General features: G+C 38.2%; 1 protein-coding gene across 2 annotated transcripts in view; it reads right to left on the bottom strand.

Annotated features, from left to right (window-relative positions):
• Window positions 1-12,979, bottom strand: part of LOC145981861 (endoplasmic reticulum metallopeptidase 1-like) — a 99,862-nt gene extending 86,883 nt beyond the window's left edge. For both annotated transcript variants that reach the window (XM_083115311.1, XM_083115312.1), the window contains exons 1-2: window positions 12,866-12,979; window positions 5,477-6,026 (exon numbers count right to left, since the gene is read on the bottom strand). In XM_083115311.1, coding sequence (XP_082971437.1) covers window positions 5,477-6,026; window positions 12,866-12,868 — 553 coding nt within the window. In that variant the 5' untranslated portion in view covers window positions 12,869-12,979. The remainder of the gene's footprint in view (window positions 1-5,476; window positions 6,027-12,865) is intronic.
• Window positions 12,980-25,920: the final 12,941 nt, after the last annotated feature.

The following is a 25,920-nucleotide window of genomic DNA, read 5'->3' as shown; positions in this document are numbered from 1 at the left end:
CAATAGGCGGGCATAGCTGCGGTCGGTATTGAGTTGCGAAAAAGACGAACACCGCGGCGTGACAAAGAAGGCAAGGAGAGGCAGCATGAAATCAAAGGAGAACGATTTGCCACAGTTGTTCATAACACAAGAAGCATTTTCCTTTGTTGGTAATTGTGATACGATACAACACAAGTAAAAAGATGTCGGTAGCTGATGCTTGCAATGTACCATAATAAAAACACAACAAAGGTTCTTTCAGTGAAGGTTTTCGGTTGCTGTGTAGAGCAGGAAGAGAAAATGTTTCATGCTTGCCAGAAAGTAAAATTCACATGGGAAGTTAACGTTAACCTACAAGGAACTTCAGATTCAAACTTCTAGATTCGTTAATTTATCACTTAACGACGGAAATAACATATATTAGCATACTGATACGTACGTGCTTAATTTCGCGTGACGTTTTATTTTTTCCCGAGCTTGCCAACAGCTGATTAGTCTGAACGCCTGTTTGTGCGAACGTGGAAACGCAGAAAACCCCCAGTTACATGGCAGCCAACGAGGAGACAGAATTTGGTCACGTTCTGCCATTCTGCGTTCTGATTGCACACCGCTTCTTATCGCGGCCCGACTGTAGTTACGTTAACTTAGTTATGTCAGGTTAGGTTAACAGTTAAAAAAAGGGGTTACATTAGTTGCATTGTGTTAACTTAGTTACATTAGGTTAACATAGTTAAAAAAAGGGTTACATTAGTTATGTTACATTAACTTTGTTATGTTAGGTTATGTAATGTTAATATAGTTACAAACCTGACCGGGGGTTACGTCATGAACATACGGTTTACGTAGTGGAAGGAAATAGAGGCAACAGCTTTTGTGCATCGGAGAGATATTAATATAGAAAAAATGCATGATTTACCGGCCAAATAAATTGGACGATGGGAGAAAACACTTCCACGACCTTTCAAAAGTGTACAGAAACTCAGTTCCGTAAGTAGTTTCTCCTGTAAAATTGAAGAAATAGGTTTCCCGGAGATCGGAAGTTTACCAAAAAAGATAATACATATTTCCTTAACTGAACTTTAAAAAATCTTAGAACTAGATTTAAATAGTTTTTCTTGTATGTACGCATTGCTTGCATGATAGAATTATTTTCCTGTAGTTTACGGTTATTACAAGCATAAGAAAACAGTTTTTTCTTTGTGACGTTTCAGGAGAACACACGCTCCTTTCATCAGACATTTATTTTCATTTTGACTAAAGATACAGTTATAACAATGGTTAGTAATTTTTAAACAAAAAGAATCTGTTATATAATGGATGTTGTCAATGTTACATTGTTGTAATATAGCAACTTAACTGTGAAAAAAGCAGTCTATTTTATTTTTATTTTAGAATTTTTTAAATTATGAATCCCAAATATCATCAGGTAATTCAAATTCATCATTGTTTTCACAAAGTCTCTTGATGTTTTCTGTTACATTAAATTTTAAAGATGGTGGCTTACTCCATTTGTGAAAAAGAAAACTCCACACTGGATCTATGTTACCATTTTCATTATTTAATTTATTCCAGTGTTCTTCTGCAATGAACGAGGCTTCCCAGACATTCAACTCTGTGTTTCCCGTTAATCTTTTTAAAACCCTTCTCTTTTTAATCAAATGCTTCTCTTCGATGATATGAGTTGACAAACCTGTTCTTGGGTTTAGATTTATAATGTCCAAATCATGTTCGTGCCATCTTATTGCCATTTTCCTTGCTGTTTGTCCCACATAATCTTTTGAACATGAACAACTTATATTATATATTCCTGTGGTTTCCACATCTGGTAGCGAGTTTCTCATTTTGAATTCATTAAATGTACATTCCAAACTTCTTGGTGCTTTAAAAACAATTTTGAAATTAAAACTTTTAAAAATTTTTGCAATTTTATGTGAGAATCCCTTGTGGAATGGAATGCACACAAATTTCTTTTCAACAGATTTTTCATCTTTGTCTGTATTTCTCTTTTCCTTTAGTTTTCTTGCAACTTGTTTTTTGATTTGGTTTATTCTGTTAGTGTGAAAGCCATTTTCTTTTGCTATATTAAAGAGCCTTTCTTCTTCATTTTTGATATCCTCATTATTAGAACATAGTCTTTGTGCTCTCAGGAAAAAAATTAAAAATATGTTATCCATTGTTATACGCGAATGTTCTGATTTGGCATGGATGTATTTTTCCCCTGCTAATTTTATCCAATGGACTGATGTTTGAATTGTTGAGTCAGTTGTCTTAATTTGCAGATCAAGGAAAGAAATTACATTGTTATTCATGGGTTCGCAAGTGAATTTTATGCGACGATGTGATTCATTTAACGATTTAAATACGTCCATGATGGTGTTCTCATTTTTAGCAATAATTAGCACATCATCTACATATCTGATGTAGAGTTTGATATCCGCACCTATCGCATTAACAATTGGAGATTCTATGTAATGAAGGAAAATGCTGGAGATGATTCCGGATACTGGGTTTCCCATTGATAGACCATTATTTTGCTGATAGATTTTGCCATCAAATATAAAGTAATTGTAATTTGCACATACAGTAAACCATCGAACCATTTCCCATGATTCTACTGGGTTAACCTTCATCTCAATAAGCCATCTGTGTAATGCATCTGTGGCACCTTCTATTGGGACACTAGGATATAAATTTTCAACATCAAAACTTGCAATACGATACTCACTATTCCAAACAATATTTTTTAGTTTCTGTTTGACTTCATATGCATTTTTAACACTGAATGGTGTTTGTTGTTTAATTATAGCAAGTCTTTCAACTAAATATTTGGATAGTTTGTATGCAGGATGTGTGAAAGTTGCAATGATGGGTCGTATTGGAGTTCCCGGTTTGCGAGTTTTTGGTAGTCCAAAGGCAATCGGCAGGGTTGAATTTTTGACAATGAGTTTTTTCTTCATTTCTCTTGGTATCGTGATACTGCTTTCAATTACTTTCTTTACCTCATTTATTATTTTAGTTATAGGGTTTCGAGAGGTTTCTGTGAAATTGTTTAATTTGAAACATTCTTCCATTTTTTCTTTATAGTCCTTAATTCGGATAATTGTTAATGCGATAGGTGCGGATATCAAACTCTACATCAGATATGTAGATGATGTGCTAATTATTGCTAAAAATGAGAACACCATCATGGACGTATTTAAATCGTTAAATGAATCACATCGTCGCATAAAATTCACTTGCGAACCCATGAATAACAATGTAATTTCTTTCCTTGATCTGCAAATTAAGACAACTGACTCAACAATTCAAACATCAGTCCATTGGATAAAATTAGCAGGGGAAAAATACATCCATGCCAAATCAGAACATTCGCGTATAACAATGGATAACATATTTTTAAATTTTTTCCTGAGAGCACAAAGACTATGTTCTAATAATGAGGATATCAAAAATGAAGAAGAAAGGCTCTTTAATATAGCAAAAGAAAATGGCTTTCACACTAACAGAATAAACCAAATCAAAAAACAAGTTGCAAGAAAACTAAAGGAAAAGAGAAATACAGACAAAGATGAAAAATCTGTTGAAAAGAAATTTGTGTGCATTCCATTCCACAAGGGATTCTCACATAAAATTGCAAAAATTTTTAAAAGTTTTAATTTCAAAATTGTTTTTAAAGCACCAAGAAGTTTGGAATGTACATTTAATGAATTCAAAATGAGAAACTCGCTACCAGATGTGGAAACCACAGGAATATATAATATAAGTTGTTCATGTTCAAAAGATTATGTGGGACAAACAGCAAGGAAAATGGCAATAAGATGGCACGAACATGATTTGGACATTATAAATCTAAACCCAAGAACAGGTTTGTCAACTCATATCATCGAAGAGAAGCATTTGATTAAAAAGAGAAGGGTTTTAAAAAGATTAACGGGAAACACAGAGTTGAATGTCTGGGAAGCCTCGTTCATTGCAGAAGAACACTGGAATAAATTAAATAATGAAAATGGTAACATAGATCCAGTGTGGAGTTTTCTTTTTCACAAATGGAGTAAGCCACCATCTTTAAAATTTAATGTAACAGAAAACATCAAGAGACTTTGTGAAAACAATGATGAATTTGAATTACCTGATGATATTTGGGATTCATAATTTAAAAAATTCTAAAATAAAAATAAAATAGACTGCTTTTTTCACAGTTAAGTTGCTATATTACAACAATGTAACATTGACAACATCCATTATATAACAGATTCTTTTTGTTTAAAAATTACTAACCATTGTTATAACTGTATCTTTAGTCAAAATGAAAATAAATGTCTGATGAAAGGAGCGTGTGTTCTCCTGAAACGTCACAAAGAAAAAACTGTTTTCTTATGCTTGTAATAACCGTAAACTACAGGAAAATAATAGATTTAAATATTCAGGTGCCAGGTGAAAATTTTCAAGAACCATGGTAACTTGGTATTTTCCTACAGCTGTAAGTAACTTAAAATATAATCTTTTCTTGTACACTTCAAGGGGGCTAGGGTGTAAAACCCCACACCAGGAAAAAAAAAACAAGGAATGGCAATAAAATGATACGAGGGTGAATCAAATATGAACGAGCCTTGATTGGCTAAGCGTTGGAATGGGTAGCAGGGTGTGATTGGGCATGTGCGGCCGGTAGGTGGGGCTGTCGTGAGCCAGGAACCAGAACAGCCGGCATGTCGCATGCTTCGTTTGGTAGCTATCACAATGAGTGAGCAGAGTGTGCCAGTGTCTGTTGCGCAATGCATAATCATCAAGTTCCTCACCCAGGAAAACGTCAAACTGGCCGAAATTTACCGGAGACTGCAGGCCCAGTTTGGGAATGGTACCCTCTCATGGGCAAGAGTGAAGGTGTGGTGTAAGGAATTCCAGCAAGGCCGTGAACGTGTTGCAAATGAAGTTGCATCCAGTCGTCCTCGCACCAGTGTAACGAATGACAACATGGCTCGTGTTCGTGAGCTTGTCGAACAGAACCATCAACGCACCCTACTACTGCGGCCTCCTGGATCAAGATAAGGTGCAGTATCGACGCAAACGATGAGGCTGTCCCAGCCGCCAGGTCTTGTTCCTCCACGACAACGCCAGACCCCATACAGCAGGTGTTATGCGGCAAAAACTGGTGGAAATGCACTGGGAACCACTTCCGCATCTACCATACAGCCCAGACCTTTCACAATGTGATTTTCACCTGTTTGGACCCCTCAAAGCATTTGGGGGCGAGCGATTTGCGACCAACGATCAGGTGGAAACCTTTGTGCGCAACTGGTTGGCTACCCGCCCAGCTTCATTCTACGAGAACGGCATCAAGAACCTACCACAACGTTGGGGAAAATGTATCACTAAGGGCGGAGACTATGTAGAAAAATAGGATGTGGCAATGTCTCCGTTTCCTTCAATAAATATTGTTTTTCCGCACAAGGCTCGTTCATATTTGATTCACCCTCGTATCTTGCAGGACTATATTTACCTGGACTTCTAGGAACACTATCAAAATGGCAGTTTATCATCAAACTGGTCGTTGAGTTATTGTCAGAACCTAATCGAACTACAACATTCTGCACATTTGTGTAATAACTCGTCATTCCATGTGGCTTGAAGCCCAAGTAATACGACCCGGTGGGCTTCTGGATATCGAAAGTCACACGATGAACCTTTTTTGCTCTTTGGATGATGAACTGAATTTCACGTGTCAAGAAATCAACAGCTAAGACCTCGTTCTCGTAGCTGCCCGTTGTACGAGGACCGAAACTTGTGAGCTGCTCCAGGTAGTTCTTTGCTCTTTCTGCTATGAACCGTCCACGGTTTTCAGCCTCGTCCACCACGCGCAAGGGAGTGGGCAGCCTGTGGTCCAACCAGATGGTTGAGAAGAACAGGAGAATGCCCAGGCCGAGAGGTGCCAAAGCGCAGTATGTGGGGATGCCTGAGGATCTGTGGTGGTGCTGGGGTGATGCCTCCCTTTCTCCCAGTAGCTCGAGATTCTCAGGCTCTCTTGAGCGGTGGCGCAGATTACGATGTTCCTGGAATAAAATGGATATTTAAATTAATGGGGGATGTACCAACATGTGATTTTCAATAGTACTGCTGAAGCAGACTTGCTTATTTACTTTACATAACCAGGGTTTGGAAGTTAGCAAAGATAAAGCTAAATACAGAGCATTCCCTGACATTCGCTACAAGACTCGGCTGCAAGTGGCCCGGCATCAGCGCTTGTCTTTCCCGGTGACAAGAACATTTGTAAACTTAGCTATGTAAATAAATTTGATTTAACACCAGCTGAGTTAATTAAATATGGTGGAAATTCGTTAATATGTCAAATTCATAAATTAATTTGTTTAATATGGAATAAAGAAGAAATCCCTCAACAGTGGAAAGAATCCATAATTGTTCCTGTGTTTAAAAAAGGTGATAAAATGAACTGCAATAATTACCGTGGAATTACTCTACTCTCAACAACATATAAAATATTAGCTAACATTCTTTTAACAAGACTAACCCCATATGCTAATGAAATTATAGGTGATTATCAATGTGGATTTAAACGTAACAGATCAAATTTTTCACATCAGACAGACACTTGAAAAAAAGTGGGAATGTAATCAAAATGTCCATCAGCTATTCACCGATTTCAAAAAAGCATATGATTTGGTCAAAAGGGATAAATTATATAATATATTAGTAGAGTTTGGAATACCTAAGAAGCTTGTTAGTATGATAAAAATATGCACCAGTGAAACAGAAAATAAAATTCGTGTGGGTATTAATGTGTCTGATAAATTTACAATTCATGATGGGTTAAAACAAGGAGATGCATTATCTCCATTGCTCTTTAATTTTGCCTTAGAATATGCTGTTCAGAAGGTAAAAGAAACTAACGAAGGACTAAAATTAATTGGTGTGACTCAGTTGTTAGCATATGCAGATGATGTAGACTTATTAGGGGATGATATAAATACAATCAAGAATAATGCTAAAATATTTTTCAAAACTGCTCAAGAGATAGGTTTGGAAGTTAACAAAGAGAAAACTAAATATATGCTTACAGGCCAAAACCAAGTGTTAGGTAATAATCAAAATCTAATTATTGATAACAACTCGTTTGAACCAGTGTCCAAATTCAAATACTTAGGAGTAATATTAACAAATGAAAATTATATTAAAGAGGAAATAAAAAGTAGGCTTAATTCAGGAAATGCATGTTACTTCTCTCTTCATAATTTTGTCTTCTCGTTTAATATCTAAGAAACTAAAAGTTAAAATATACAAAACAGTAATTTTGCCTGTAGTATTATATGGGTGTGAAACTTGGTCCCTTACATTGAAAGAGGAACATAAATTGAGAGAATTTGAAAAAAAAAAAAAAAAAAAAAAAAAAGATCCTAAAAGGGATGAGGGGACAGGTGAGTGGAGAAGGTTACATAATTTAGAACTATGTAATCTATATTCATCTCCAAATATTATTAGAATGGTAAAATCAAGAAGACTTAGGTGGGAGGCCATGTGGCACGAATGGGAGAGGAGAGAAAAGTTTACAGGATTCTTGTTGGGAAACCTGATGGTAAGAGACCTGTAGGAAGGCCAAGATGAAGATAGAGAGAGAACGTTGAGATGGACCTAAAGGAAATCGGTAAGGATGGAAAAGATTGTATTGATAGGATAGGGACAGATGGAAGGCTTTTGTTGCTGCAGCCATAAATCTTCAGGTTTAAGAAGGCTAGAGAGTTAGTTATTCAGGGTAAATGATTTATACCTATTCATTGATTGATTGAATTCTAAATTGTGCGTGTGTCAGCACTTAGGCTATTTTGCACCCATCACAGTAAACAGGGTTCAGCCCCTTACCATAACTAACATAACTATAATGTCAGAGGATTAAAAAATTGTTTTACCAAAATCAACAACCTGTCTGCTCTCAGCACATTTTTCCAAATCTTTCATTTCCCCTAAAATTGAATACTGTTCTCAAATCTGGTCTATGGTATGCCCTTCAAATTTAGTTAGACTAATTTCTGTTCTAAATTTCTTCCTGGTTATTGTTCGTCACCGAATTCCATCCACTAAACACCTGCAAAAGACCTTTCTTCTGAAAGTGTTAAATTTAAATATCCATGCTCCTCACGGGAGACATAAATTGGCAGACCATGTATTCCTGTGTATATAGTTAAAGGTACCATCAGAAGTGACCGCCTTTTTCAGGAAATTCACTTTCGAGTGCCATCTTGCACAACAAGAAGCACTCAACTTTTTGCTTCTCATCAGCCAAGGTTATGCCTCATCCAGCCTTCCCTATTCTACAGGCTACCCAGCCAATACAATAATTTAACATGGTAAACACACATTTTTGAAAATCAGGCATGTTTTAAAAGGCTGTTGTACAAAATGTGCAAGGCTCTTTATTGCACGTAACTTCTTTTTCTACTGTTATACAGAGCATTCCCTGACATTCGCTACGAGACTCAGTGGCAAGCGCCCCAGCGTCAGCGCTTGTTTTTCCCGGTGAACGGGGTCTGCGACAGTGTTTTTTTTTCACTCTCCCTACCTTCGCTCTTTATCCCTATCTGTTGACGTTGCAGACTGACGCCAGTATAATCCTCCCTCGGAAGTTGTGTTGTGTTGTGTCCGTGTGTTGAAGATTGTGGCTTAATATGGCACCACAAAAGTTTACATTATCTTGTCGAGCATTACTTCGGAAAGAGGAATTGTAAGAAGTGCGACGACGTTTTGCAACGAAATTTCCTGGTGTTCCCGTTCCACATAGGACCACTATATTAAACCTCGTAAAAAAAAGTTTAGAGTAACAGGGTCAGTTCTGAATAAAAGTGGAAAGAAAACCCACGTGTACTTACTGAGGAAAAACTCGATGAGATAGGGCAAAAGTTAGAACAGTCTCCTCGGAAATCTATCCGCCGCCTCTCCCAAGAAACGGGTGTTTCAAAACCCCTCTTCCCCCGATTTAACAGCCTGCGATTTTTATTTATAGGGAAATCTAAAAAATAAAGTATACAAAGACAATCCGCACACTATCCGTGAGTTAAAAGAGAGTATTGTACGAGAAATCGGGAGAATTACAGTAGACGAACTTGCACATGTAAATGTCAGTTTCCTTCGGAGATGCCAGGAATGTGTTGCAGCAGAGGGACATCATTTTCAACACCTTCTGTAGTCAAGGTTAGTACACAATATGAAAACTAATTTTAATAGCCGACTCTAGCGACTGTCGCGGACCCTGTTCACTGAGAAAGACAAGCGCTGACGCCGGGCCGCTTGTCGCCGAGTCTCGTAGTAAATGCTCTGTGCATTCCAATGTAAAATGGCTAACACTGTATTTGGAATTCTTTGATAAATAAATAAATATTTTTGCCTGGGTCAAAAGCCGAGGCTGTAACGGTGCACTCAGCACACGTAAGGATAAAATACAGGACAACACACAGCTCTACAGTGGTTTATACTGGTTATAGGTCCTGATGCCAGAGCCTCACTAGCCTGCAAAATACACCCCATACCTATTCATTAATAAAGGTGTATACGAAAATCACAAATCCAAAAACCTGGTATAAAAAAATTACCAATATCTAAATGATATTCTCCTGAACCAAAATATTAAATGGAAAATACAAGTTCTGTCTTAGAAAAATAAACTATATACGAGGGTGGATCATTAAGTATCGCACATTTTCTTTAAAAGGAAGTTTAATACGTAAGACAACATAAATTATACACATTGAAACCACATCTTTTAGCTACTTTCCGACATAGGAGCCAAGCCTTTCAACATATTTTTCCCATCGTGGCACTAGTTTCAATATACCCTGTTCATAGAACTCCGTTAAATGGGAATACAGCCATCTGCGCACAACCGATTGAACTTCTTCATCGGAATTGAAGCTATGGCCACCTAGGAATTTCTTCATTGGGCCAAACAGATGAAAGTCTGAATTGTTGAACCACCCTGACAAGGTTCTCAGATGGATCTGCCGGTCATTGAGAATTGCCTGCTCAGTGGCTGTAACATTCAGTTTCGCTGTAGCTTTTACTGGCCGCCCGGAACGTGATGAGTCAACAAGCTTCAGACGGCTTCCTTGAAAGAATGTGCACCACCTGGAGATGTTGCTACGGTCCAGTTTTTCCCATACACGCCCAAAATTTCCCTGAGAATTTCACTTGGGTTTTGTCCTTTCGTCCACAAAAAACGAACTACAGCTCTTTGCTTTTCACACGTTAACGACAATAACATGTGTGCCATCTTTGTTAAGTAGTTCACGCTTCTGCCACAAGAGTTATACCTGATCAAACAAATTCCGTCTCTAGCGCGAACTTCAAACCATACATCTGTAAAATTTCAACGTCCCAGCCACAATAACATCGCGGGAAAAAAATTGTTGTGCGATACTTAATGATCCACCCTCGTATTTTGAAATTGATGTACAGTTACAACAGTTAAGAATACAATGATAGGATGTTAACCCTAGAACACTACCGTGTTCCAATATTACAGTGTAACTAGTGCTACGTAAATTTTACGTACATGAAGGAATAGATTTTCAAAAAACCTCTACATCATGAAAACAAAATGACGATTCCTTGTGAACATTATTTTGTTTATTTTCCTTATATTGGAGTTTTATTCTTCATTTTAAAATATATAAACAAGGTTTTATTAAACATAGAATATTTTAAGAGAATGTCTTGATTGACAAGCTCATACGTACATTAAGAATGAAGGTGAAAAATTCAAACAATGAAAAACAAACAATAATAATATTCATAATGCTGTAAATAAGGAACAAATGTAATTTTAAAGCCTTACAAGAAAATAGTGCATGGTTCAGAACTTTTGTTTTCAAAATCCGGTAAATATGCGATATTGCCCGGACGGATTTCTTCAAAGTTACAGGAGAAGGTACTTACTGAAATGAATTTCTTTAGCATTCTGGATGTTCTTGGAGGTATTTTCTTTCACGGAAAGTAAAAACTTCGTAGTTTAATGCTGCCGAACAAGAATTAATCACTTTTTACGTAAGAAATTGGCATTGCCTGCCACATTATGCCGTTGTTTCCATTGTGTGCGTGCAGATGGCGAGAGCGTTGAAAGTCACGCGATCTCTGCAGTGTTTCCAAACGTACCTTCTTTTTACGAAAATTTCTATTTTCGCCGCGCTTTCTTTTTTCGATGAATTTAGGGGTGAAATGAGTGCTAATGGAACCTAACCTAACAGGCCTAACCTAACCTTGTGTGAATGGTTTGTGGGGCTAGCCGTGCATGGTTTTTGGGGCTAACATCAATGGTTTGTGGGGCTACCCATGGATGGATTTTGGGGCTAACGTCAATGGTTTGTGGGGCTACCCGTGGATGGTTTTTGGGGCTAACGTGCATGGTTTGTGGAGGTAAACATGAAAAAAAAATCGAAATAGTACGTAATTTTCCGTCATGAAGGTTTGAAACACTGCTTACGCACTGAAAATCGACAAAACACAAGCTGGCGTGTCATGACGCGCGATGATCCATTACGAGTGCACGCCATATTGTCTATTACAGAAGTGCAAAAAGTAAGACAAATAATCAATTGTAATATGAAAAGTTGACAGTATTTTATGGAAAAAGGCATAACTTCACCTTAAAGAATGTTCCGCAAGGCAAAATAGGTAAGTACCAATGGTAAAATTAAGGAAATAAATCAGTGAAAGGTGTCCGGGCGTTATCGCATATTTACCCAAAATCCCTCTATCCAAATAGAATTTACAAATGTCAGAATTACGTGAAAGATTTTTCTCGCTTTACTAGAGCTACGTAAAATTACCGTAGGCTACAGTGCACAACAAAACAAACCAAATCAAGACGATCAGCACTTGCACCCTCCTTACCACAGTACTGCCTTACGTCCGACAGACTGCTTGAAGAGGGTGTGTGGGTGAGAGGTGGAAGGTAAGAAAGGGAATTAAGGGCACACCACACGTAAATTTTACGTACGGTTGTGTTCCAGGGTTAAAATATTAAAAACCATAAATAAGGGAAATAGGCCTATGCAATCATTGATAGGCTATTTATAGAAATATTGCACAAGCAAAATTGTTGGAAGCTTTGTTGATAAAATTATATCCATTATCAAATGATAGATTTAGATATATTTCATCCATGAATCACATTTGCGGAGCGATTTTACAATACCGGGAATTTCTCCATCTTGTTTGAAATTTGGCATACTCACTAAATTAGGGCTCCTAATCACAAATCTGAAGTTAAAATTTGGCGCTCACGTGTCAAACTTGCAAAATAAGAGGGTCAGTCATCGCAACCGACAATGCACAATTGCTCATTATTTATCACAAGATTTTCTGTTTCGAATACTTAAAGAATGAAATATATATATTCCTGATATTACTACGACCCTAAAATTTAACTATGTTTCCTAACCTAACCACGTGCCAATGGTTCGTGGGGCTAGCCATAATTCAGGAATTTCTATACGTGAGCGCCAAATTTTAAGTGCAGATTCGTGATTAGGAGACCCAAATTAGTAAGTATCCGAAATTTCAAACGAATTGGAGAAATTCCCTGTATTGTTAAATTATACCTGCGAAATATATGATTTATAGGTTTTCCCTTATACTACAATAGTACCAATCTCTTATTATTTGTGTTTTCTGCGCGCTGGAACCAACTTTACACAACGTAAAACGTCGGTATATGTCGATTAAAGAAACTGAACATAATTATCGAGGAGTACAGTGGGCTAATAGCCCCGGCTTTCCTTAGTCGCACGATAAAGTACAAGGGTAAATACAGGATAAATCAGCAATTTCAATATACCGACTGTAATGGGGAGAATACCAACTATTATCAAAAATTTAAAAATATTACCATATTGATTATATGTTACAGCTGCATCACTATTTTATGAACCAGTCGCTAAATTCAAAACTTTCTGGCTCCCGCCGGTCGTGAACTGAAGATGGCTATAATGAACACTTTTCTTCTTCCTCTTCTAATTCGTAGCGTAAAAAGTTGGCACACCCATGCTATGGATAGATATTAATATCGACTTGGACTGGTAATTTTTAAATTACTTTTTAACGTGTACTGTAGAAATATGTATTAGTTATTGCGAATGTTTTGTGTCCTACATTTCCCTTATAGCGATTTGGTAACATGGGCGTCCAGAAGGGGGGGCCCTTTGAAAATGAAAGTCAACCAAAAATGATATATTTCACACATATAATTTAATTTCATCCACATAGGTAAGTACGAATATCAAATATGACGAAATAAACGAGTGAGAGGTGTTGTCCCGAGATCACATAGGTACCGTGTTAATTTTTGCACAAACATGATAAATTCAAATTTAAGCAATGTTTTTGAAGGGAACAACACTATTTTGGGGGAAAATGTGCCTTATTTGCCCCCCTCCTGAAAAATACCTTTCTTGGCCAGCGGCGTATACTCTGGGTCATCTAAGTAATCGCAGATGACCCGGCTGTATTTCTTTTTTTTAATATATATATATATATATATATATATATATATATATATATATATATTACACACACACACACATTTCTTCGCAATATTCTTCCAAACCAATTTCGATGCATACATTTCTTTGCTTCCAGCGCGCCAAAGCTTCCAACCGTTTGCCGCTGAATGTCCGGGAACCTTTCCCCAATCTCCAGCCCGTGGAATGACTTCAGGGAATCTTACACTGACTTCATTCCTCCCGCTTCCCTCCTTGGAGAGGAGGAAGCAGAGAGGAAAGAGGGGGAGGAAACACTGCTTCTCAGGCGCGGTGATTCAGTGCCCAGGGTAATCTCCTCCTTGTGAGAGCCCACCGGTCGCACTCTCAACCTTCAGAGCAAACCAATTCTACGCTAATTTTCACTTTACATTTGCATCTGTCTTGCTGATTTCTGTTACTTGAACATAAATTTATCAAAAGGAAAAAGCTAAAAAATTGTAGATGAAGCAAACTAAATTAAAATTCAAAGCTTAAGAAATTAAAGCACCTATATGCTGACTCCCCCCATTCTTGTATTTACATAAATAGTGATTGTTTCTCGTCTCTAATCTTCAAAAGCAGCGAGAATACTTCTTTCACGGAACTGAATATTTTTTAAAGGGAAAGATAACAAAAATAAATATTATATATATATATATATTAGTTAATTTAAGTTGCTATATTCCGCCTCTTCAGATTAATAGTGATGAAGATGAACGAATTAAACATAAATCGAAAAAAAAACACATCAGTCACGTAGCCAGGTGGGGGGCCCGGGGGCTGAAATCCCCCTCCCCGAAATCCTACAAATATCTAATTTAAAAAGTGTATAGTGATAATTCATTTTACTTCATTAGCAGGATTAAACACCTTGCATAATACGTTGTAATAATCTGAGATTCATCTTCAGGACTTCTAACCCCACTGCTTCAACTTTATGTGGCGGCTGCTAATAAGGGATGATCCCCATCCCGAAATAAAATTCTGGCTCTGGCCTGCAATGATTCGAACTTTTAAAACCTGTCATTTCGAGCTCGGAAAGGGATTTTTTTTTATCATTCATAGGGAATTTCATTCTGGGCCAGGAACACAAGAACAGAAGTTTGGCGCGTGAAACTGAATGAGTGTAGGCGTTCCCTTCGTGTTTATTATTTATTTAGGTGTTAGTGTTTGTCGTGATAGTGCTGTGTTAAAGGGTAATGGATGTGATACAAGATTTGCTGGTGCATGGCCGTATTTAGAGGGGGGGTTTCTAGGGTTCAAACCCCCCCGAAACGTCTGACATGTTGGATTAATGGAAGTTCAGAAACCAAAATCTGTAACAAATTTTCGATTTTTTTTTCGAAGCATCACAAAAATACATTGAGACAATGTTGAAACGATCGAGCTAGAATTTTCATACATTTGGAATTCTGAAACTTGAGTGAAACAGGATTTATTCTCAGAATCGTAACCCACCCGCGACTCCTCCATTATCACTTCTGCTGTCATCTTCCCAGTGTTGCTCCTGCGTCACAAGGAATATAGACTGAAGATTCCCTTATGATTGTCCCAAAATTCCGTTTCCATGCACCACTAGTATTATTATTATGGAATAAAATTGTTTTATTATTATGAAATTTTAATTATTATTGTACAATTAATGTTATTATTTCTATTATTCAAATTTCTGGCGACGCCCATGGGAACAATTATGAATGAACTTCCCCCGAAATTTTTTCCTGCCTACGGCCATGTGCTTGTGAAACCTTTTGGAACAAGATCTTTTCAGGAGAAGTTGCAAATTGTTAATACAGGTAGGCCAGTGTCATCGCTTGAACATATTTCTACACACAAAGACAAAAATCGGGAATATGTGAGGCATTTTCGCAAGCAAATTATGACAAAACACTATGGTTGACAGGCAGGGTTGGCATGTTTAAAACACTTTGTTTTAAACGTTTAAAACACACGGCTTTGTTTTTTTTACAAATGTTTTAAATGTTTAAAACAATGTGTTTTAAACATGTTTTTTACAAGTGTTTAAAACACATTTTGGTGGTAGATATTTTATAGTCTGTGATATTTTTTTTGTTTGGCAACCCTATTTTTCAATTAATCCTTGCTTTGCGGGTCTCACTTATCGCACAAAACTTGAGCAACCTTTTGTTCTGACGTCACGAGAGAAAGCTTTTTAATTTTAAGCTAAATGCCTATGTTGTTAGGGTAGGCAGGCTAGCTATGTATGCACAAGGTAGCAAAATTGTTGTGCGACAAGAAAGACCCGTTCTTTACTGTAGAAATCGAAACCTCTCAGTTCCTTGTTTCGTATCGTCCTGTAAGTTCGAGACTGGTGGAAGCTTGAAATGGAAACTAATTATCTAAATACACAATGCGTGATTTTGATCATGACGTGATTTTTTTTCTTTTGCGATACGATTCATTGGTCTGTATAACTGAATGAAGTGCAGATGCTTACTTTTGGTAACATAATTTTGTACTTTGAAAGATAAATTCATTTGGAGAATCTATTATGACACTGCAGGTTGTTTTCTGCTATATAAACTGTTCAGGCAACAGGAAATATTTCACCGTGATTTTTTCAGGACGAGGATAGTAATTCTATAATATTTAGTTTCTTGAAATTTAGATGAATATAAATCCTAACCTACTTCAGAAGTGGCGGAAAAAGGGAGTTATTACCCACAACTTTTGTCCCTGCAGACACGGGCGCCGACTTGTCAAAATTATTGGGGGGGGGGGGCTCTGATCACTGAAATAAATTAATGAATGACTCACTCTCTCCCTTTTTTAAGTTTTAGCCTCAGTTTTCGGAATCTCATAAAAGCTAGGGGTGTGCGGGATCCCGAAAAGTCAGGACCGGGATCGGGAAAAAAATTTCCCGTTCCGATCCGGACTTCGGGAAATGATTTCCCGAATTTTCGGGATCCCGTGCAGTCGGGAAATACCGAATGCTCATTTGAAAATGTCGTTATTTCTCGACGTTTTCTGCATTGTCAATTTCTGGAACTTACCGTAAATGGTTAGTTTTTAATCCAGAAATCACTTAAAGTGAAAATGACGTGTATAATTCGAGATTTTCAGAGCTTAGGGAAATTTTGAACATTTCCCGACTCAGTAGGGAAATTGAAAATTTTTTCCCGTCCCGTTCCCGTCCCGCACACCCTTAATAAAAGCCCATGAATTCCTCAAAAATATCATTTTTTTATTCACAGTTCGAATGCAGAATATTAATTGTCCACGGATGGATATGTCACAAGTTTCGTCAACCATAATAGCAAAATATTCCCGACTTTTATTATCTGCTACCACGGAGCGTAAAAGAGATCTCCCTAATATATCAATGATCTCGTTCTGAATGTCATGTGAGAGCCATTTGTAGCCCAAACGTCCCATCCACTACCCTAGTTCATGTACATCGTCTTTTGAAACTCTTTTTTAGTAAAAATTTTAACAATACTCATAATTACATACTTAGTATATACTAGTAATAAATCATGCGTTTTGCTGTCTCTGGTCATAGCCTCCCCAAAGTTGATGGTTTAGCGGTTTCAGCCCCCAAAGTTGATGGTCTAGAAAATTTTAAATGTGTATTAAAAGTTAATTCATATGGCACAATTCAGAGTAAACTTTACAAGAGAAGCAAAATAATACATTAGATCCTCTTAAGCAAAATTATTTGGGGGGATCTGCCCCCACATTGTTAATATTGGGGGGCTAGAGCCCTCCCAAGCCCTATGGAGTCGGCGACTATGCCTGCATAGTAGAGGTGTGCGGGATCCCGAAAAGTCGGGACCGGGATCGGGAAAGAAAATTTCCGTCCCGATCCCGACTTCCGGAAATGACTTCCCGACTTTTTGGGATCCCAAGCAATCTGGAAATTTCGAATGGTCATTTTAAAACGTCGTCAATTCTAGACGTTCTCTGCATTGTGGTTTTGTACCGGAAGTGCAAAAACAAGCACTTAAGATGGAAATTACGGGTAGAATTCGAGATTTCAAGAGCTTTGGGAAATTTCGAACACATCCCGTCCCGAAAATTTTCCGACTTTTTCGGGAAATTGAGAATTTTCCCCGTCCCGAATGTCGGGATTCCCGTCTCGACCCAAAAAATTCTGTCCCGCACACCCCTTCCCTGTAGTATGGTAAACCTTATCTCCAAAGGTAAATAAACTGTCCTTGTCGCCATTGTACTCATAAAAATGAGTATTTTTTTCTCTTTAACGACTTTAAGTATAATTTACTGGGAAAAGGTTGAATTTGTTTTGTTTAAAACATGTTTTTTTAACTCATGTTTAAAACTATGTTTAAAACAAAAAAAACATGTTTTAAACAAAAAAAACAGTTTGTTTTGTTCTTTTTAAAAAAAAACACAAATTTTGCCAACCCTGTTGACAGGAAGTATAAGTGTTAATAGGCTTTGCTTTTTTGTTGGCCGTGCTTACTTTTCGGGGCTGAAAAGAATGTATGGACGAGTGGCGGATACTGTAATCTTTGCAACGCTTGTGCCAAACATGAAAAATCCAAAAGTCACATAACTTCCTCTGTTAAGCTGCAATCTTTCGCACAGACACGTATAGACCGTGTTAAAAATGTAAACATAAACATTGGTCTTGCCCGGTCCCCCCGGAACTTCCGGTTTAGGCCAGTCCCCGTTGTTGCCAGTACAGATTCACCGGCATACGAAGTAAGAAATGAGCGCTTGTTTTCATCAGTTGTGCGACGATAGTCAAGAAAGGTATTTGTTAAAGTTCTACTATGAAGGAGTGAATGTCTAGAATCCGTCGGATGATCAACTGCAGAGCAGATTTTTAAAATATGACGTGTCTTTGTGGCCGCCAGTTGTATAGCATACTACATACAAGTGTCTCATGTACACGCACGACGAACTCAAAACGTACAAAAGTTTAGATATATTCAATTATTTTGTAAATGGAAAAGTGAGGGAAAGATAATTGTATAAAACTAGGATATTATTATATTATAAAGTAAAGTAAAGCTTAAGTGAATCTTTGCCACCAAATCTGCAGAAGTAATGACACATAACAAATGCTAAAAAGTAAATGTAGTGCTTTCAACGTCGCCTATCCGCCTGAGGGATTTAGGGAAAACCTATGATGTGGCATGCTACTTTCACTTGCACGAATATACTTCAAACAACAAGAGAGTTTTCAGATTGAAGCGACAAGCGATATCGGGATTTCGCACAGAAGCATTCGATCTAAAGCAAACCATTCACCAGCCACGCTTGCGCAAATAACAGGCCGGGGCAAAACAATGCACGGTATTGATAAAACGGCCCAGTCCGAGCGACAAGCGACACCTACAATTTGTCGTGTCGCTTTAATTCGGAAGGTGTTTTTTATTTTTGAATGTTGGTTTCCAAGAAACACGTATCGCTGCAGTCTGAAAGCTTCCTTTCGAACCAATTCATCAAGAGAAAATGCACGTGTCGCTTGGACTGAACTGTTGTTTTGTCAGCACCATGCATCGTGTCGCCTCGGTCTGTTGTACTCGTATGCAAGGTGAATTGTTTCCTTTAGAGTAAAGGGGCTGTTGCTTGTCGCTTTGGGGTGTAATCTCCGTGCCACTTAAAAGTAAATCCTCAGTGATCAATGAAATTTTTCGATCCGAAGCGACAGAACAAGCTGCACGTGTCGCTCAGATTCCCAATGGCGTGTATTTTGCCGCCTGAGACTTGATTTCCCGTGAGCGGTAAATGCTTATTTATAGACTAAATGGGCCTGTGTTGCTTATCACTTCGGTACGAACCACTGCTGTCGCGTGTCGCTTCGGTTTGAAACCTCACTAAGAGGCGTGCTTTTCACCACAACACAACACGCAGATAAACGATCAACATGCTTAACAAAATGCAAGTCGTACATATACTTTCCGTGTACCAATCCTTTCTTCGTTCTGCTTGTATCAACAAGTTTCGTCTCTCTACGTCCTTCGGAAACCTACGAAGTGATACTTGACTCAATAAATTTGTTCCCGATCGAACTGTGAAACCATATCCTACACAGTTGACTCCTTATTTCCTTGTAAAAGAATCTCCACCTTGCTCTTTCATATTAACGCCCATAGCACCTTAAGCGTAACCGGATGTTCGAGGGGGACCAGACGAGTGCGCATGCTCCGCAGTAGCTCCGCCTTTAACACCGTCTATTGACGTGCAACTGGACAAACAGCGTGCTTTGGATGTGGTACAGCACAAGTAATCGGGGCCTGGAGTAAGTTGAATTTTGCCCTTAAATTAATATTGCGGGTTTTTATTTCACTAGTGCACGTCTTTCATTTTATATTTCACAGGTTGTTTATTTATAGCTTTATAATACTGTATTGTTTTATTATTTGAAATTCTACACGTATATTAAACGGCAATAACGAGAATTAATTGATTGTGGTCGTAGCAATAAGACAAACATTCCGACACAATATTCCTAAATCCAATATGGATCCTGACATAAATTGCACGGAAAATTTTGGAGTTTGAGGATCAAGGGTCGGAGATTACCCACTCGTTAGAACTAGCATACGCCACTGTTCTTGGCCCTCCCTGGAAAAAATCCTACGGACGTCCATGTCTGGTAACCCTATGCAAACAAGTGCTTTACTCTATCGTGAAGTTACACACACGCACACACACACATACATGCATAAATTACCTCAAAACTTACGATTTACCCCTATTTGTGGAACAAACTAAAAACAGCTGGCATAGGTAGCAGACGAAATTCCGGCGAACTTGCAGCTCATCTCAGTAACTTTTCTAAAATAAATCAGCATTTCGCGAATGTTTCTTCCCGTACCACCACCCTCATTGCAAAGAACTGCAAATATTTCTCTGACGGGAGGGAAGGGGGGCAAGGAAAGAACAGAGAAAATGACAGGTATATATAGAGAGAAAGAAAAAAACATATCTGTCAGGGAAGAAAGGGGCAAAACATTCCCCACGTCCCCCTTCTATCTTTTTCTTTTTATTCTTTCTCTCTCTCTCTCTGTCTTCCTCTCCGAAAAAAGAGTGGAAAAGAAAAAAGGAAGGGAGAGAGAGAGAGAGAGAGAGAAGTGAAGGAGAGATAGAAAGAGAGAGAGAGAGAAGTGAAGGAGAGATAGAGAGAGAGAGAGAGAGAAGTGAAGGAGAGATAGAAAGAGAGAGAGAGAGAGAGAGATACTTTTTCTTTTTTTCAAGTCTCTTTCTCTCTCTCTCTCTCTCGAAAATGGAGAATTGTTTCCTCCCTCCCTCCAGGAGAAAAAGGAAAGATCAGATAGAGAGACCAGGGGGTAGACGAGGAGGAGGAGGAGGAAGAAGAAGAATATAAAGAGAAGGCGAAATAGAAAAAGGCAGAGAGAGAGAGAGAAAGACATTCTTCCTCTCTCCTTTTCTGTCTCTCCCTCTCTCGGAGAAGAAAAGAAGAGAGAGAGAGATGAACCATTACTCGTCTTCTTCTTTCTTGTTCATTCCTTATTCTTTCTTGAGAGAGAAAGAGAGATGAAAGAAGAGAGAGAAAAAGGATGCCCCCCCCCACAGGCTAATATTGGGTGATGACGAGAAAGAAACTGTCACCCACTTCCCACCCGCACCCCTTTTCAACCTTTCTTATCTCTCCCCCTTCTCTCTTGAGAGAGGAAGGTAGAGAAGAGACACTACACCCTGCTAGACTCCCCACGGCACCTGGTCAGAGAGAGAGAGAAAGAAAAAGTGAGCGAGGGAGAGAATATAAAGAATAGCTTCTAAGGAAAGAGGAAGGATTTGAGAAGAAAGAGATTCTTCTTTCTCTCTCTATCTCAAAAGCACCCCCCCCCATAACCTGTGAGCCCCCTCTTCCCTCTCTCTCTCTCTCTCTCGTGTTGGGGGGGGGGTTCCCCCAGTTCATGCCAAAAGAGAAGCTGTCCCCCCCTGGCACTGCCATCAGCCCCCCTTTACATTAGGTAAACTATTTTGCATAATTTGTTTGCAATGAAGAGTGAAAATGTAGACAACTCACAACTTTAAGGATAAATCCACAGAATATGAACAGTATCTATTACATTCGCTCATTTTGTTTATGAGCAGAAGTAGCTGCAAGTATTTAGAATATTCTCTAGACTTTAGAAAGTTCTTTCATAGGGGAGCTCATTTATCCGTACCTTCACTGTCCCTGTTGCAACCTCCCGTTTAGACAGAAATCTGTGACTTTGATGTCATCATTCAAGTTCCCTCCGCATCTGTGTCAAAGGTCAACAACAGCTCCCAAGTTTTGGGAAGGAAGGGGAGTTTAATTTCTTCGGTCGGAGGTGGAATATACTGTAGGCACTGTGAAAAAATATTGTGCGTTTTTTGTGTGTGATATACATATCTGTATCATGTAAAATAGTATGGGGTGTGTAAGGGATAATTTCAGTATCAGTCAATTAACACTTCAAGAGATGTTTTAAATGTAAGGGATAATTTCAGTATCAGTCAATTAACACTTCAAGAGATGTTTTAAAAGATGTAGAAAAATGTAGTATTTGTGTAGTATATTATATATATAAATGAATGAGCGCCCCCCCACACACATAGTTTACCTTCATTTAATATTTTTTTTATAAAAATGGACTTGGTTTACAAAGCCCCCCTGATAACCCGTGAGCCCCCCCCCCCCGGAGATCAATTCTAGCTACGAGCATGCTTGCCTGTAACACCCAGGCAGGGTTCTTTCTTTCTCTCTCTCTTCCCCCCTCTCTCTCTCGCACTGCCCAGGAACCACCCTAGGAGGGAGAAAGAGAGAGAGAGAGGAGGGGAGGGAGCAAGTACCCCTCATTTGTTTCTTTTTTTTACTCTTTCTTTCTTTCTCTCTTCATTTGAGAGAGAGAGAGAGAGAGCAGGGTGCCCATCCGATTTCCTCTCGCGCTCTCTCTCTCTCTCTGAAGAGAAGCAGGGATAGAGGTGGGAGGGAGAGAGAGAGATAGAAAGAGAAAGAAAAAGAGAGGTGGTTTGGAATTTGGCGCCCCAAAAAAGAGGAAGAGGGAGTAGGTCTGTCAGAAAAGGAGAGAAAGAAAAAAAATAAGTGCTGCACCCCTCCCCCCATCTCCCCACTTTTTGCCACTTTTGCCCCAGCAGCCCTGGGGGCGAGGGGAGCCCCCGGAAAAAGACAACATTCAGAACCAGTTTCCTAATTCAAATACTTAGGAGTAATATTAACAAATGAAAATTATATTGAAGAGGAAATAAAAAGTAGGCTTATTCAGGAAATGCATGTTAATTCTCTCTTCATAAACTTTTGCCTTCTCGTTTAATATCTAAGCAACTAAAAGTTAAAATATACAAAACAGTAATTTTGCCTGCAGTATTGTATGGATGCGAAACTTGGTCCCTTACATTGAAAGAGGAACATAAATTAATAGTGTTTGAAAATATAATCCTTAGGAAAATATTTGGACCTAAAAGGGATGAGGAGACACCTGAGTGAAGAAGGTTAAATAATTTAGAACTGCATAATTTGTATTCATGTCCAGATATTATTGGGATGATTAAGTCAAGAAGATTTAGGTGGGAGGCCACGTGGCACGAATGGGAGAGGAGAGAAGAGTTTACAGGTTTCTTGTTGGGAGACCTGTAGGAAGGCCAAGACGAAGATGGAGGGACAACGTTGAGATGGACCTAAAGGAAATCGGTAGGGATGGAAAAGAGTATATAGATCTTGCTCAGGATAGGGACAAATGGAAGGCCTGTGTTGCTGCAGCCATGAACCTAGTTAGTTAGTCTGAGTCTGAGGTAAAAAGGGCCGTACACAGCATTTGTTCAAATGTAGCTGGAAAAATGCTTAACTTAGGCCTCCCTTTTGTGCTCCCTGTGCTAACACACGTCATAAATTATTCACTAAAATCAGGTCAATTCTCTAGTGCCTGGAAGGAAGCACAAGTCATCCCCCTACCCAAAAAACAAATGCTAACATCTTTGAATACTTTTGAAGGTTACAGAAAAAATAGTATCCATGTAATCCTACTTTGTAATGCCTAGTCCTGAGTTAGGTGGTAGAGCAGCCCTAGGCTGAACCTCACTCAGTAAATATAAAAATACTATTCTATTTCATTCAGGGCATGGCATGGAACAGGAAGATTATTAAAATTGTAAAATCAAGACAGTATAAATCATGATCAAGAGATGGGAGAATGTCACCAAGCAGAGAGGTAAGGTTCTTGATGGATCTTCACATTGGTTCAGTAAAGTTATGCAGCCGACCCTTGTGGCAGAATGGTTAGCACATTGCGCTATGATGCCAGGGGTCCCAGCCTGGGTATGGATATTTGTGAGTGTAAATTCGTCAATTACATCATATCATAAATAATCCCCATCTTTGCAATGAGCCAAAAGCAGCGCAGAAAGTGAAGTAAAATAAAGCAAGTCAATCAATCAAATCAGTAAAATTATGCAGATTACCTGTTCTATCCTCTGTGTGCACACTTGCTTGTAAACAGTTCTTTGCAATTATTTTATTCTAAATTTGAAGCATGGAGAATAAGATTCAGAAGAGTAAGAAATTAATTTCAGACACCCTGGATGGTATAGTATATTTCTGATTTTCTGATAATTGCGGAAGTTCTCTGGGTGGAAAATCCTCAAAACGATCACGTCTGCTCATGGGTAAGTTAAGGTAAGGCCCCACGTTATGTGTGCCACGTGCTCCCCCCTCGCGTGAGGTACAAAAATTGTTATTTACGACAGCTACAGAAATCTTAATCTCGGAGGATAGGTTCTTTATTCGAGAATCCCAAATAAGAAAGCGTTTTATAGCCAAGAGGATATAGTTAAATGCGGATCTATATTCTGAAAACTGTACACAATACAGAGAATATATATATATATATATATATATATCGAAGCTTGTATGTACAATTAAATATATATATATGTTGATTAAAATATTACATCGGTTATATTCTTCTTATATATATCATTGAAAGGAAATCTTCTTCTTTTCTTCCTTCTATTTTGGGAAAAGGCTTCTTCTTCTATTAATTTATTAACGAAAAGCTTCTTCTGCTTCTAATTGGCTAATGGAAAGTTTCTTCTACTTTATACAATTGGATTATTGGAAACTTCTTCTTTCAATCGGACTATGTACAAATCCCTTAATAACAATTTCAATTTAAGCCTTCTTTCCTAATGCGGAAAGATCTTTCTTATCTTTGCTCCTTGGATCATCATTGTTACTTGATTTGCAGTTCTCATAAATGTGTCACGACAACGATGATTCTTCTATTGGCACCAGCTTAAATTCTTTCTCCTTCATTGATATATCGCGTTTCAAACCTAACGGGTCATGACTTATGGCGGGAGGTTGTATTGTCTCTCCTCCTTCTTGTTTCCTTCTTTCAAGTATAAATTCTCGTACTCTTCTTCCTGCCCTCTTTCCCCTTTTCTTGGGCATGTCGGCCTAACCAAGATATACAAAATAAATGTTTAGGGGCGTCTAACTATGGAAAGACAGCACCACCTCCTAGGCCAATTGAGATAATAGAAGGAAAACCACAGTTCGCTAACTGAAAGCGCTAACCTTAGCTTAGTGCCGCAAACATGAAGCGAAACCAAGAATGTGCTTTGGGGTGACTAAATTATCACAGCGCAACCATAGACAGAAACAAACGAAAAAGACTGACAACCTACTCCTTGCCAGTGGTAAGAAAAAATATAAAAATATTCCGATCCAAAGATCGGAAAAGGACACATTCTTGTAATCAAATCATTTCTTCGATTGTAAACTGTCCTTAAATTCTCACATATGAACATAGACTTTACATTAGTAATTTACTATTTACAATATGTCTCTTGTTCTATTTATGCAATTTTTATATTGTTACCACGTTTCTTTTCTAATTATTCTCATGTATACATCAATCTTTTCCCGTCATCCAAAAGCTACAATTTGTCCTCTCATTCACGCTTGGCGCACTGACATCTGTTATCGCTCTCATGAAACTAATTCATCTCACACATAGTTTGCCCATCAGGCACATAACAAAACCTGGACATTTCACAAATTCTAGAATCTTACATGTAATATCTCTCCAAAGCAGTTGTTTCTAAACTTCTAGTATGAATATTACCATTTTATTATAGGTTCCCAATACTTATAGTGTGCTACATTTCAAGAATTAAGCATTTCCAAAGTTCTTATTTTCCTGACAATTTCAAGATTCTGGAAAACCAATTTTTGTGCACTGGGGCTGTCATTTCAATTATAGTTTTTTTCTGTGGGTCTTCTCTAAGGAATTTGGTTTTAAAAAATGCAGTGCAAGATTTGAGGCACCATTTAGGGAAAATAATGAAAGGAAAATAGTACAGCTTGAAGATATAAAAAATGCAGGTACAAGGTGTTATTATTACTATGTTTTTAGGTTTGTTTGTTAAATACCATTATAAATTAGCAGACAAGAGCCTCTCCCATGTGTTAGCCTGT

Source organism: Lepisma saccharinum, chromosome 30, assembly GCF_977018435.1.
Source record: "Lepisma saccharinum chromosome 30, izLepSacc3.1, whole genome shotgun sequence".
In the NCBI taxonomy this organism is placed as follows: domain Eukaryota; kingdom Metazoa; phylum Arthropoda; class Insecta; order Zygentoma; family Lepismatidae; genus Lepisma; species Lepisma saccharinum.
Note: the sequence above shows the minus strand (reverse complement) of the source record. Positions and strands in the feature narration are given on the sequence as shown.